The sequence below is a fragment of the Pseudorasbora parva genome, chromosome 1 (genome assembly GCF_024679245.1).
Source record: "Pseudorasbora parva isolate DD20220531a chromosome 1, ASM2467924v1, whole genome shotgun sequence".
NCBI lineage: Eukaryota > Metazoa > Chordata > Actinopteri > Cypriniformes > Gobionidae > Pseudorasbora > Pseudorasbora parva.
The window spans coordinates 62,881,757-62,897,543 of record NC_090172.1 but is presented as its reverse complement, the minus strand read 5'-3'; the positions used below and the strand labels follow the sequence as shown (position 1 = coordinate 62,897,543).

The window sequence follows — 15,787 nt, the reverse complement described above, 5'->3', positions numbered from 1 at the left end:
CAGCTTCTGATGTTTGTAAACAACACAGCAGTAATGACTTTATGAACTTCTTTACTAGTAAGATTGATAATATTAGGAATAAAATTATAACCATGCAGCCGTCTATTACAGTATCACTTCAGACAGAGCATTGTAGGGTCACTGAGGAAAAATTACACTCATTCACTGCTATAGGAGGAGAAGAACTGGCTAAACTTGTAAAATCATCAAAATCAACAACATGTATGCTTGACCCTATACCGACTAGGCTATTAAAAGAGATACTTCCAGAGGTCATAGATCCTCTGCTTAATATCATTAATTCATCTTTGACATTAGGATATGTACCGAAAACTTTTAAGTTGGCTATAATTAAACCACTTATTAAAAAAAAAAACACAACTTGATCCTAAAGAATTAGTCAATTACAGGCCAATCTCGAATCTACCGTTTCTATCAAAAATACTAGAAAAGGCCGTGTCTTCACAATTATGTTCTTTTTTAGAAAGAAATGGTATATGTGAGGATTTCCAGTCAGGATTTAGACCGTATCATAGCACTGAGACTGCTCTAATTAGAGTTACAAATGATTTACTCTTATCATCTGATCGTGGTTGTATCTCTCTATTAGTGTTACTCGATCTTAGCGCTGCATTTGATACTATCGATCACAATATTCTTCTGAATAGAATCGAAAATTATGTTGGCGTTAGTGGAACTGCTTTGGCATGGTTTAAATCGTACTTATCTGACCGTTATCAGTTTGTAGCAGTAAATGAAGAGATGTCACACCGATCACAAGTTCAGTATGGGGTACCGCAAGGCTCAGTGTTAGGACCGTTGCTTTTCACCCTGTATATGCTACCACTGGGAGATATCATTAGGAAACATGGCGTTAGTTTTCATTGTTATGCTGACGATACTCAGCTCTATATTTCCTAACGCCCGGATGAAACCTACCAATTCACAAGATTAACAGAATGCATAGCTGATATAAAAAATTGGATGAATAGTAATTTTCTGCAACTTAATTCAGATAAAACTGAATTTTTAATTATTGGACAGAAAAGCTCCACAAGTAGTAACCGAGAATACTGTCTAACACTTGATGAGTGCTCTGTCAAGCCCTCGTCGTCAGTGAGGAACCTGGGTGTGCTCTTTGATACCAATCTTTCATTTGAAAGCCACGTTTCTAGCATCTGTAAAACCGCATTCTATCATCTTAAAAATATATCTAAATTACGGCACATGCTTTCAATGCAAAATGCTGAACAGTTAGTACATGCGTTCATGAGCTCAAGGCTAGATTATTGTAATGCTCTACTGGGTGGTTGCCCTGCTCGCTTAATAAACAAACTCCAGCTGGTCCAAAATGCAGCAGCTAGAGTTCTTACTAGAACCAGGAAGTATGATCATATTAGTCCAGTTCTGTCAACACTGCACTGGCTCCCTATTAAACATCGCATACATTTTAAAATCTTGCTTATTACTTACAAAGCACTAAATAGTTTAGCTCCCCGGTACTTAAGCGAGCTCTTAACGCATTATACCCCATCACGTCGATTGCGGTCTCAAAACTCTGGCCAGTTGATAATACCTAGAATATCTAAATCAACTGCAGGCGGTCGATCATTTTCCTATTTAGCTCCTAAATTGTGGAATAGTCTTCCTAGCATTGTTCGGGAAGCAGACACACTCTGTCAGTTTAAATCTAGACTAAAAACACATCTCTTTACTATGGCATACACATAGAACATTTTTAACTCTTATTATTCAGATCAATTGACTGATTGTTAGGCTGCATTAACTAGGTCAGCCGGAACCGGGAACACTTCCCATAACACCTGATGTACTCGTTACATCATAAAAAGAGTGACATCTACGCTAATGTTAATCTCTCTGTTTATCCCGAGGTTTATCCCGGATCTGGGCCCTGTCCGGATCGGATGGTGGACCTGCCTGGACATGACCAACGCATCCTGGAGTGTCTGCTGAGCCGTGTCACATGGTGTCTCCTCCGAATTTGCCTCACTGGCACGACATGCTCAAAACCCGTCTCCGGCGCAATAATTCCGATCTTTCATGTATTAATACTCTTGTGTAATTGACGCCCCATCCTAAATACATCTGTCTCTTCCGTGATACCCTGAAAATTTTGAATAATCCGATCTAATATGATTTCCGACCTGTAAGGTTGCGAGAATAATAATCTTACACGGTGTGTTAATAGGCCAGAGGAGAACTGGCACCCCGACTGAGTCTGGTTTCTCCCAAGGTTTATTTTTCTCCATCATGCCCCGATGGAGTTTTGGTTCCTTGCCACTGTCGCCTTTGGCTTGGCTTGCTCAGTTGGGGACACTAAAAATATGATTAAAGTTATTCAACTTATTATACAAATAAAATATATGAATTAGGTCTTATTTAATTCTATAAACTATAATACTGATCTGCCAACATTGTCGCTATATGATAAATTAAAATAAGCTGATAACATCACTGTTTTCTCCAGTACGGCTGTACAGCCAAATCTAATTTTGTCGCAATATTATCCTGTTTGACACTGTGAAGCTGCTTTGACACAATCGTGATTGTAAAAGCGCTATATAAATAAAGTTGATTGATTGATTGATGAATATAATTTCATGGGTTTTGTTTTTTTCAAACGCCAAATAATCACGATGCTCACGTTTACAAGCCAGCGTCATTATAGTAGTCTATTGGTTACCGTTTTACAGAATCTATATGATACTTCAGTTCAATGTTTGAGTGGTTCGGTAATCACCGTAACAAGCAGGACAGCATCGGTCGGGCACGCCTCCTTCAGCTCACGCCGACGAGCAAACGCTGGTCACATGTTGATCCTCGTCCTGCCTTTAATCTCATCACTTTTTCGTTTCCTCTTATTGCTTTCCTTCAACAAAACCTTTTCTTCCTTATTTGTCTCTGCTGCTTCGGACATGACTATATTATCCGACGAACAAAGTTGGGCTCGCACGTCCGAATTTAAGGAAGTGTGGGTGTTGGTGGAAGTGACGTATATGCCGTAAAGCAGTCGAATTTTGTAGTTCTTTTTGTTCCCTTTATTGAGGGAAGTTCCCACTGCGTCGGAACGACGAAATGGGGATGCTCCCTAAGCATCAGCGACTCTGAAGTCTGAATAGAAACTAGACCAATCCGATTGACGTGCGTGATGACGTCATTGTGACGGCGTACCCGGAAGTATAAAAGGGGAGCCGGCGCATAATGGCGGCAGTTTTTTGCTCTGAAGCATGCGCTCCAGGCGTGCCGAGGTGTGGCGGCGCGACGCAGTACTCATTCCTCATTCACTCTGGTTACTACCCGAAACCCGAAGTTTAAAAGTACGATTAAAAACGATACAGACCCCATCAGGCTATGGCAGACGTGTCATTCAACCTATTGTAAGTCGATGTATCAACACAAGAGTCTTAAAAAATATATTATGAAGGTTGAAAAGTTACCTAGTGCTACTTTAATGAATAAATTAAGACAAATACCTCAGAATTTGGTTTGCTAAATAGGCTATTATTATTTGTCTTTGCTGTATCAAAAGGCAATTTATATTTAACATGAAGTATTGTAAATGTATAGCAGCGGCAGCGGTTGGCGCGCCAGAAACGCTTCTGGTGTGCAAAGAAAGACCCTGCGTCTCAATCAGCTCCCTAGTTCACTAGTCAGGGCACTGATCAGGACATAAGTCAATGGGCTGACTCCCTGATCAGTGCCCTGACAACTGAACTAGGGAGCCGATTGAGACTTGCAGGCAAAATCGATAATTAGGTTGTTTTTCATTATTACAATTAGGCCTGCACTTATGTTAACCTACAGACTTTCAAATATGAACATGTTACATATACTCGTGTCAAAATGACATAAAACCAGCTTTTTTCTTTGTCTAGCCTACTCTGTGTGGTGTTGTCGTCCATATTATAGAGACACTCGCGCTCCCGCCACAGCTGAATAAGTTTTTCTTCCGTGATGGAGTTCCACTTTGTGATCCTCCTGGGGCCAGTACCATGATGGTAGTTTAACAAACTCAGGGTTACAGGATTAGTTTCGAGTTGACAAAACCAAACCATTGTATTAAGGCTTTGTTGGTCCCATGATGCTTATCATCAGCTTTCTTTGTCAACCCAGGCTTTGATCCTGAGTTCAGGAGTTTAGCTGTGACATCAGTAGTGAACAGCCAATCACACGTTGTGGAACTGAGATTAGCTTCTCGCGAGACAATCAGTGAGATTAATTTCTCTCTTCTGCAGAATATTGCATGATTGAAAAATATTAAGAATAAAACATTTTAAAAAATACACAGCAAGAAGAAAAGCTGTCTATGAAAGAGGACAACTTAAAGAAAAAATAGTATACATCAATCCAAGTAAAAGTTATGAAGTTAGTTTAGTTGATATAGAGAAAATTGAACATTTAAGCTCAGTAAGTTTCTTTTTTTAATAGACTAGTTGTATTTATTGATTTTAAAGCTTATTCATATGACTTTATTCAGTTGATGTTATTTATATGACTTATGTATTAATTTTAACAAAGTGCCTATTAATGATTGATTAACTAAAACGATAAATGTGTACTTGATTAAAGGTATAATAATTACATAAATTATATCTAAATCATTCAAAATTATTATTTTTTATAAATAAGCATTGTTAAAAGCCAGATGCTTTAGTTTTTAAAAACCATTTTGCTATGTAGTGACCTTTAATTTGGAGTAGAAACGGGGGAGTGACTTTATTGCATCAGAGGTGTGTAACTTTACTCACAGCTGATTAGTCCAGTTTCAGTTTGAGATCTCTTATCCAGAACATAACCTGCCCCAGAGCAGGTTAGCTGTGGAGCGTAAGTTACTATGGCGATGAACACAGCTAAAAGCCAAACTAATTTAATGGTACCTAAAACCCAGGATTGGAACAAACTAAGCTTAAACAAATCTGGCTAGCCAGCTGAACCGGCTTCATGGTACAGGCCCCAGGTCTCCATTTCTTGTTTGTTGTTTTTCGCTGGCTTGTAGTCAGTGATTTACGGTTTCAGTAGCGATGCGTCATGTGTTCTAAAATTGGCTCAAAATATCAAACATGTTAGATATCCTCCGACTGGTTGGAATCAAAATCTGAAGCTAAAAAATCGGAGTCTATGGCCATGATATACTACGCGATTTTTCATGGAATCTGTCGGCTCAAATCTGCAGATTGGCTCTGACTTTTGTCAACTAGCGTCAACTTGTTCAGACTCTAAATTGGGGGAAAATCGGGTAGTGTATTCCAGCCTTTAATTAGATCACCTCTCCTTCATTTCTTTCTCAAACACGTTCATAACATCCATTTCAATCACTATTCCCTGATTTTTACCTTCTTGTTAAACCCATTTTCACTCATCATCTTTCCACAGATTTCTACATACTCATCCTTTTTGTCAAACTTGCTATTTCCATCAAACCCAATTTTCACTCTTCATATTTAACTCAAATGAACATATAAAATAACAATAACCAAAGATAAGAACAAAGTTAAAGTAAAACAGTTATAAAAAGAAAAAAAGATGAAGCACAGATAAGATAAGGTGTGATCAGTCGGATGTACAGTGCTCAGAGCTCATTCAGTAAATGCACAGCTAAACAGATGTGTTTTGAGTCTGGATTTGAATGTGGCTACTGTTGGAGCACATCTGATCTGTTCAGGAAGCTGGTTCAGCTGCGGCTGGCATAATAGCTAAAGGCAGACTCTCCTTGCTTTGAGTGAAACGTGTCCTGGCAGCAGCGTTCTGTATGAGAGAAGCTAGAGAGAAGCAATAGAGAGAAGCTAGAGAGAGAGGGCTAGAGAGAAGCAATTCAATTGACTGATAGACAACTACTCTGTAAGTGTTTGTAACTTTTCTCATTTGATTGTTTGTTCATTTGTTGTTGGATAAGTGTGTCTGTGTAGTGCTGAGGTGTGTATTATTAGTTTTGGTATATTCTCTGGGGGTGTGTGGGAGTTAGCATTTGTTGAGTTAGCATTTGTTTGGTCATTGCCACGTTGGAAGCGAGTTTGTTGGGGGCGTGGCCAGCGAGGTATTAAAAGCCTTGTGTGTTTGAAACATTTTGGCTAGAGAGAAGCAATTCAATTGACTGATAGACAACTACTCTGTAAGTGTTTGTAACTTTTCTCATTTGATTGTTTGTTCATTTGTTGTTGGATAAGTGTGTCTGTGTAGTGCTGAGGTGTGTATTATTAGTTTTGGTATATTCTCTGGGGGTGTGTGGGAGTTAGCATTTGTTGAGTTAGCATTTGTTTGGTCATTGCCACGTTGGAAGCGAGTTTGTTGGGGGCGTGGCCAGCGAGGTATTAAAAGCCTTGTGTGTTTGAAACATTTTGGCTAGAGAGAAGCAATTCAATTGACTGATAGACAACTACTCTGTAAGTGTTTGTAACTTTTCTCATTTGATTGTTTGTTCATTTGTTGTTGGATAAGTGTGTCTGTGTAGTGCTGAGGTGTGTATTATTAGTTTTGGTATATTCTCTGGGGGTGTGTGGGAGTTAGCATTTGTTGAGTTAGCATTTGTTTGGTCATTGCCACGTTGGAAGCGAGTTTGTTGGGGGCGTTCCCAGCTGCTTTCAATAACGATACTCAAGTGAGTATAAATAGCGTGATAGTCCGCGGCAGCGGAAGCGGCAGTGTGAAGCCCTCCTTGTGTGAAGACCGACGAGTGTAAAGACTTCAACTTTTCCCAGTGCAACTCCTCCCGAGCAAGGACCCCGGCAAGGCACTTGAGTATCATCTTCCTTTTCATTATTTGTGTTCGGCTCTAATTCCTGTCTGGCCTTTTCACCATGTGCTTTCAAATCTCAACTATAACTACTAGCACTCGTAAATCACGCTCCGTACGCACGAGACGCCGTAATCCTAATAATTTGCGCTATATCCTAACATCCTCTGCTACTTTACTCTTTATTCCAATTGGTCTCTGGAATTGCCAGTCGGCTGTAAACAAAGCAGACTTTATTTCATCTATTGGGACTCATTCTCAGCTTAGCCTCATGGCCCTAACTGAGACCTGGATCAAACCAGAGGACACTGCCACTCCTGCAGCACTCTCAAGCAATTATACTTTTTCACACACTCCTCGGCCTATTGGGAGGGGTGGGGGTACTGGTTTGCTTATCTCAAATGATTGGAAATTTGATCCATTACCGTCTCTACCGGCCAATTCATTTGAATCGCACTCAATCACTATTACTCACCCTGTTAAAATCCATGTGGTAGTGGTCTATCGTCCTCCAGGTCACCTCGGTAACTTTGTGGAGGAGTTGGATGTGTTACTTTCTAGCTTCCCTGAGGATGGCACTCCACTGATTCTGCTTGGCGACTTCAACATCCATCTTGATAAACACCTGGCTGCAGACTTCAGCACTCTACTGACTTCATTTGACCTTAAGTTAGTATCTACTACGGCTACTCACAGATCAGGTAACCAATTAGACCTGGTCTACACACGCAACTGCTCCACAGACAACACTTTAGTTACTCCATTACACACCTCAGACCACTTTCTCATCACTCTTAACCTCATACTGACTCCTGATACAAAACATACTCCTACACAGATTACCTTTCGGCGTAATCTACGCTCACTCTCTCCCTCTCGCCTATCCACTATGGTTTCATCTTCACTCCCTCCACCTGCTCAGTTCTCAGCACTGGACACTAACAGTGCTACTGACACTCTTTGCTCCACTCTAACATCCTCCTTAGACAGTTTTTGCCCCCTTTCATCCAGACCAGCCCGCCCCACCCCATCTGCCCCCTGGCTGTCTGAAGTTCTCCGTGAACATCGCTCTGGACTCAGGGCGGCAGAGAGGAAATGGCATAAATCTAAAAACAATACTGACCTTGCCTTTTATCAGTCTCTTCTCTCTTCTTTCTCTACAAATGTCTCGACTGCTAAAACAACATACTACCACAACAAAATCAACAATTGCTCTGACTCTCGCCAACTCTTTAAAACATTCTCCTCTCTCCTTTGTCCACCTCCTCCCCCTCCTTCATCAACTCTTACAGCTGATGACTTTGCATCAATTTTCACCAACAAAACAGCTCTCATTAGCAAACAGTTCTCCTCATCACTAACTGACACGCACATCTCAACAACTAACACGAACACGCTTCCATCCTTCTCTCCACTCTCCGAGGCAGATATTTCTAAACTCATCCTTTCCAATCACCCTACTACCTGTCCACTTGATCCTATTCCCACTCACCTCCTTCAGGCTATTTCTTCTTCAATCACTCCTGCACTCACTCACATTGTCAACACTTCTCTTCACACGGGAACCTTTCCCACAGCATTTAAGCAGGCTCGGGTAACCCCACTGCTTAAGAAACCCTCTCTGAATCCAGCACTTTTAGAAAACTACCGACCGGTATCCCTTCTGCCTTTCATTGCAAAGACCCTTGAGCGAGTTGTGTTCAATCAACTCTCTATGTTTCTTGAACAGGACAACCTCCTAGACAACAACCAATCCGGCTTCAAAAGCGGCCATTCGACTGAGACGGCCTTGCTCTCGGTAACTGAGGCACTGAGACTGGCAAAAGCAGCTTCCAAATCCTCAGTGCTCATTCTGCTGGATCTGTCTGCTGCTTTTGACACAGTTAACCACCAGATCCTCCTGTCAACACTTAAGAGGACGGGGATCTCAGGATCTGCTCTCCAGTGGTTCAGGTCTTACCTCTCTGGTAGGTCCTACAGGGTGTCATGGAGAGGTGAAGTGTCTAAGTCTTATAATCTAGCTACTGGGGTTCCCCAGGGCTCAGTCCTTGGACCACTTCTCTTCTCCATCTACATGTCATCATTAGGTTCTGTCATTCAGAAACACGGCTTCTCCTATCACTGCTATGCGGATGACACTCAACTCTACTTCTCATTTCAACCAGATGATCCTACAGTCAGTGTTCGTATCGCTGCCTGTCTGACAGACATTTCTGACTGGATGAAAGAGCATCATCTTAAACTCAATCTTGCAAAGACAGAATTACTTGTTTTCTCAACCAACCCAGCACTTCATCAAAATTTCTCCATTCAGCTTGGTTCATCGACCATAACTCCATCAAGGACAGCAAGAAACCTTGGAGTTGTGATTGATGACCAGTTAAACTTCACTGACCACATTACTGCAACAGCCCGGTCCTGCAGATTTGCTTTATACAACATTAGAAAGATTAGACCCTTCCTATCAGAACAGGCTGCACAACTCCTGGTTCAAGCTCTTGTTCTCTCCAGACTGGATTATTGTAATGCTCTTCTGGCTGGGCTTCCAGCATGCACTATCAAACCCTTGCAGCTGATCCAGAATGCAGCGGCGAGAGTGGTCTTTAATGAGCCGAAGAGAGCGCATGTTACGCCTCTCTTCATCAAACTGCACTGGTTGCCAATGGCTGCTCGCATCAAATTCAAGGCACTAGTTATCGCCTACAAAACAACCTCTGGCTCGGCACCAATATACCTAAATTCACTTGCTCAGACTTACACACCCTCCAGAAGCTTGCGTTCTGCGAACGAGCGGCGCCTCGTGGTTCCATCCCAAAGAGGCATGAAATCGCTCTCACGGACATTTTCCTGGACCGTTCCTACTTGGTGGAATGACCTGCCGATCTCAATTCGTGCTGCCGAGTCTGTAGCCATTCTTAAAAAACATCTTAAGACACATCTTTTCCATTTGCACTTGACCAATACAGAATAGCACTTACTGATCACCACAGCAACGACCAAAAGCGTACACTCCGGGATCATATCTACGTCTCTCATCCGGATTTGCGCCTTCAGGCGGGTATGTTACATAGTAATCATAACTATCAGAATCCAGTGTTCTGTATATTGCGTACGTGAGTTTTTGTTGTAGATGGCTATTGCTGCGCGTTTAGCTAGAATACAAAACCAACCCATTGGGCCACTGAATCTGCATTAACGACAACAGCTGGGGCAACAGCCTTAGTCCTAATGGGTTGTAGCTATCTTAGCTATCAAAATCCAGTGTTCGGCACTGTGCGGACGTGAGTTTTTGTTGTAGATGTCTGTCTTTAAAAAAATAAAAAAAATAAAAAAAAAAAAATTGTGTATTGTGCTAATTAATTGAGATTTCTTACAGCTCTTACAGGTTTTTGGCCTTGTCTGTTCCGTTGCTTCTATTACTCTCCCCTTTTTTGTAAGTCGCTTTGGATAAAAGCGTCTGCTAAATGATTAAATGTAAATGTAAATGTAAATGTATGAGCTGCAGCTGTCTAATGGTCTTTTTAGGAAGGCCAGTGAGAAGGCCATTACAATAGTCCATCCTACTGGTGATGAAAGCATGAACCAGTTTCTCTAAGTCTTGCCTGGAAACAAAGCATTTAAATCTTGCAATATTGTTCAGATGATAGTAAGCTGATTTAGTTATTGCTTTGACATGACTACTGAAACTCAGGTCTGACTCCAAAATCCTCCAAGATTCCTGACTTGATTTTTTGTTATCAGGCCTTTAGCCTCAAGATATGTGTTCACCTTTAGAATTTCATCTTTGTTTCCAAATGTAGTGATTTCGGTTTTGTCTTTGTTTAGCTGAAGATAGTTTTGGCACATCCAGTTGTTAACTTCATCAATGCATTTGCACAGGGAGTCAATGGGGCTGTAGTCATTAGGTGACAGTGCTAAGTAGAGCTGGGTGTCATCAGCATAGCTGTGGTAAGCAATATTGTTCTTTTTCATTATTTGGCTCAGTGGCAGCATATACAGGTTAAACAGGAGTGGTGCTAGAATTGACCCTTCTGGGACTCCGCATGTCATGGATGTCCACTCAGACTTATGGTCTCCTATACTCACATAATAACCTCTCCCTTCTAAGTATGATCTGAACCATTTAAGGACCATCCCAGAAAGCCCAACCCAGTTTTCCAGCCTGTCTAGAAGTATGTTGTGGTCAATAGTTGCCACGTTTCCATTACAGATTTGCGAAAAACGTTTGCAATATTGCTTACATGTTGATAAAAAACTGAATTTAGAAATGCTTTTAAAAAGACAAATTTGGCATTTAATGAACAAAACAAATTTAGATGAAGATAGATTTTAGAAATGAAGATAGCATTTGGAGTGAGTGCATGCACAATAATTAGTTCCCTGAGTCCACCAAAAGTTCTCACAGGCTGGAGAATCCTTTATTTGTTGGTTCATTGCGAATCGGGATCAGAACAGATCAGATCAGAGATGTAATGTTATGGGCCAGATCTTTTGATCTGTTGTTCACTCTCTTGACTTGATATTTGAAGAGCCCGCTGATGTGTGTGCGGTTCACGTTTATATCCACCGATCAGGCGGGCCGAGTAATAAAAAATAAATAAATAAAAGAAAGAAAGAAAATTGCAGGTTGATATGAGATATATCATTGTGTTTGTTTGATAAATATGTTTTTAGACTGAGCCCTGTCAGATAATTATTCTGGTTGCTGCTTTCAAATCAATCCCTCGCTCATGTGAACTGAACTGACAGGAGCTGAGCTCATTAAATATGCAAACCTTATCCAATCCTAGCCGTGGGCGTTTACGTCCAAGTCTCCAGAGACACGCCCATCAAAACCCAGCGTTCAGGAGAGAGCCTCAATACCAGTGGAGATAATAACCTATTACTTATTAGTTATGATGTTTTTATTGTAAAAACCACACAAACGTCATTAGTTGACCTCAGACAACAGTATAAAAAATAAAAAAGCCAGTTCATGACACCTTTAAAAGCCTAACTTATTCTGTCATATCTATCATATCTTATTACCCCAAGACCGCAATACATTTAAAAATAAATATTAGTTTTAATCTTATATCATTTGTTTGTATATATATAATCCTTTACATTCATAATTAAATCTAAAACTAATAATGGACGTTATTTTTAATTAATGTTTTTTTAATAATCCAATTCAATTTTAAAATGGCTGCACCAAAGATTTTTTTCAATACTTACTTTTTGCCTCTGAATTATACAGTGATGATCACTCACCCGTCACAGTCAGAGTCTCTTCATCACTCCAGTGAGAGCAGACTGATCCTGATCCTGATCCTGATCCTCTACAGCCTTTACACCTGCACCTCTGTGTGTGATCTGCAGTGATCCTGAACTCTTTCTCATTAGAGCGCTGATCTTCACCATCACACTGCCATCCGTATGTCCATCCTTCCCCCTGTACGTCACATGTGAGAGTGACAGTCTCTCCTTTGAATATCTGTGATGGTTTAGACTTTACAGTCAGAACAGCTTTAGGTGTCTCTGTAAGAAGTGCACAAACAGAAGTTATGATTAAGCATCTCACAAAATCAAATGAAGTGAATTGACTCGATCTGTCCTAAACTCTTCATAAATGTCACCGCACAAAAGAAGATATTTTAAAGAACAGAGAAGGGTCACGTTGGACATCAGTTGTCTCTTTTTGAGATCAATATCCTTTAGAACCATTTTATGATCAATATGAACATTTAGAATCAAAACTAATCAAAGTCATAACCATTTATACTTTTAATAAATCGGATTAACTATAATTCCTTTATATTTATCCGAGTGATTTGAGAGATTTTGGTGTGCTTGCTTGCTGTGTATTTGTCAGTTCCACTCTCTAGGTGCCGTTTGGATGTCTGTGTCAGGGCGCTGACCGACCCGTCCTTGAGGAAGAAGACCCCCTCAGCGTGTGTTAATGTTGAGGAAGAAGACCCCCTCAGTGTGTGTTAATGTTGAGGAAGAAGACCCCCTCAGTGTGTGTTAATGTTGAGGAAGAAGACCCCCTCAGCGTGTGTTAATGTTGAGGAAGAAGACCCCCTCAGTGTGTGTTAATGTTGAGGAAGAAGACCCCTCAGCGTGTGTTAATGTTGAGGAAGAAGACCCCCTCAGCGTGTTAATGTTGAGGAAGAAGACCCCCTCAGTGTGTGTTAATGTTGAGGAAGAAGACCCCCTCAGTGTGTGTTAATGTTGAGGAAGAAGACCCCCTCAGTGTGTGTTAATGTTGAGGAAGAAGACCCCCTCAGCGTGTGTTAATGTTGAGGAAGAAGACCCCCTCAGTGTGTGTTAATGTTGAGGAAGAAGACCCCCTCAGTGTGTGTTAATGTTGAGGAAGAAGACCCCCTCAGTGTGTGTTAATGTTGAGGAAGAAGACCCCCTCAGTGTGTGTTAATGTTGAGGAAGAAGACCCCCTCAGCGTGTGTTAATGTTGAGGAAGAAGACCCCCTCAGCGTGTGTTAATGTTGAGGAAGAAGACCCCCTCAGTGTGTGTTAATGTTGAGGAAGAAGACCCTCTCAGCGTGTGTTAATGTTGAGGAAGAAGACCCCCTCAGCGTGTGTTAATGTTGAGGAAGAAGACCCCCTCAGCGTGTGTTAATGTTGAGGAAGAAGACCCCCTCAGTGTGTGAATGTTGAGGAAGAAGACCCCCTCAGTGTGTGTTAATGTTGAGGAAGAAGACCCCCTCAGCGTGTGTTAATGTTGAGGAAGAAGACCCCCTCAGCGTGTGTTAATGTTGAGGAAGAAGACCCCCTCAGTGTGTGTTAATGTTGAGGAAGAAGACCCCCTCAGTGTGTGTTAATGTTGAGGAAGAAGACCCCCTCAGCGTGTGTTAATGTTGAGGAAGAAGACCCTCTCAGTGTGTGTTAATGTTGAGGAAGAAGACCCCCTCAGCGTGTGTTAATGTTGAGGAAGAAGACCCCCTCAGTGTGTGTTAATGTTGAGGAAGAAGACCCCCTCAGCGTGTGTTAATGTTGAGGAAGAAGACCCCCTCAGCGTGTGTTAATGTTGAGGAAGAAGACCCCCTCAGTGTGTGTTAATGTTGAGGAAGAAGACCCCCTCAGTGTGTGTTAATGTTGAGGAAGAAGACCCCCTCAGTGTGTGTTAATGTTGAGGAAGAAGACCCCCTCAGCGTGTGTTAATGTTGAGGAAGAAGACCCCCTCAGCGTGTGTTAATGTTGAGGAAGAAGACCCCCTCAGTGTGTGTTAATGTTGAGGAAGAAGACCCCCTCAGTGTGTGTTAATGTTGAGGAAGAAGACCCCCTCAGCGTGTGTTAATGTTGAGGAAGAAGACCCCCTCAGCGTGTGTTAATGTTGAGGAAGAAGACCCCCTCAGCGTGTGTTAATGTTGAGGAAGAAGACCCCCTCAGCGTGTGTTAATGTTGAGGAAGAAGACCCCCTCAGTGTGTGTTAATGTTGAGGAAGAAGACCCCCTCAGCGTGTGTTAATGTTGAGGAAGAAGACCCCCTCAGCGTGTGTTAATGTTGAGGAAGAAGACCCCCTCAGTGTGTGTTAATGTTGAGGAAGAAGACCCCCTCAGTGTGTGTTAATGTTGAGGAAGAAGACCCCCTCAGTGTGTGTTAATGTTGAGGAAGAAGACCCCCTCAGTGTGTGTTAATGTTGAGGAAGAAGACCCCCTCAGTGTGTGTTAATGTTGAGGAAGAAGACCCCCTCAGCGTGTGATAATGTTGAGGAAGAAGACCCCCTCAGTGTGTGTTAATGTTGAGGAAGAAGACCCCCTCAGTGTGTGTTAATGTTGAGGAAGAAGACCCCCTCAGTGTGTGTTAATGTTGAGGAAGAAGACCCCCTCAGTGTGTGTTAATGTTGAGGAAGAAGACCCCCTCAGCGTGTGTTAATGTTGAGGAAGAAGACCCCCTCAGCGTGTGTTAATGTTGAGGAAGAAGACCCCCTCAGTGTGTGTTAATGTTGAGGAAGAAGACCCCCTCAGTGTGTGTTAATGTTGAGGAAGAAGACCCCCTCAGTGTGTGTTAATGTTGAGGAAGAAGACCCCCTCAGTGTGTGTTAATGTTGAGGAAGAAGACCCCCTCAGTGTGTGTTAATGTTGAGGAAGAAGACCCCCTCAGCGTGTGTTAATGTTGAGGAAGAAGACCCCCTCAGTGTGTGTTAATGTTGAGGAAGAAGACCCCTCAGCGTGTGTTAATGTTGAGGAAGAAGACCCCCTCAGCGTGTTAATGTTGAGGAAGAAGACCCCCTCAGTGTGTGTTAATGTTGAGGAAGAAGACCCCCTCAGTGTGTGTTAATGTTGAGGAAGAAGACCCCCTCAGCGTGTGTTAATGTTGAGGAAGAAGACCCCCTCAGTGTGTGTTAATGTTGAGGAAGAAGACCCCCTCAGTGTGTGTTAATGTTGAGGAAGAAGACCCCCTCAGTGTGTGTTAATGTTGAGGAAGAAGACCCCCTCAGCGTGTGTTAATGTTGAGGAAGAAGACCCCCTCAGCGTGTGTTAATGTTGAGGAAGAAGACCCCCTCAGCGTGTGTTAATGTTGAGGAAGAAGACCCCCTCAGCGTGTGTTAATGTGATGCCTATTTCAGCCTGACCTTAGGGTCACATAAGGTCCTTTCTACGGGACTGTTAGGATTTCCATCCAAAGTACCTGTTTTAAAGATGTTTTATCTGAGAATAGAGTGACTTCATTTCTGTATTAGATGTAGTATCAGCATGTTGTGGAACTATGTTCTGTGTATAGTTAGTTGAGATGTTCTCAGCCTTGAGTGAATCCAGTATTCTCTGGAGTATTATAAATGTGTATGTCATATCTATGCATGCCATATGAATTGCTTTAACAAAACAAACACAAAGTGGCTTTTAAACTACAGTAGTTATTGTTTAATCATGCCCTTACACAATACAAAGGTGTTTAATTCACAACAGGAATAAGCCCAGTGTTCAAACAAAACAAAACAGTATAAAAAGCAAAATGAAAATATAAACAAGTACACTGAAAAAAACAATAAGTAGAATTCACTCAATTTTGATTTTGCAAGTTTTTGCACGAATC

The 15,787-nt window shown here is 41.7% G+C and overlaps 1 protein-coding gene across 1 annotated transcript in view; it reads right to left on the bottom strand.

Annotated features, from left to right (window-relative positions):
* Positions 1-15,787, bottom strand: part of LOC137071707 (Fc receptor-like protein 5) — a 173,284-nt gene that overhangs the window by 145,922 nt on the left and 11,575 nt on the right. The window contains exon 4 of the mRNA XM_067439929.1: positions 12,005-12,271. Coding sequence (XP_067296030.1) covers positions 12,005-12,271 — 267 coding nt within the window. The remainder of the gene's footprint in view (positions 1-12,004; positions 12,272-15,787) is intronic.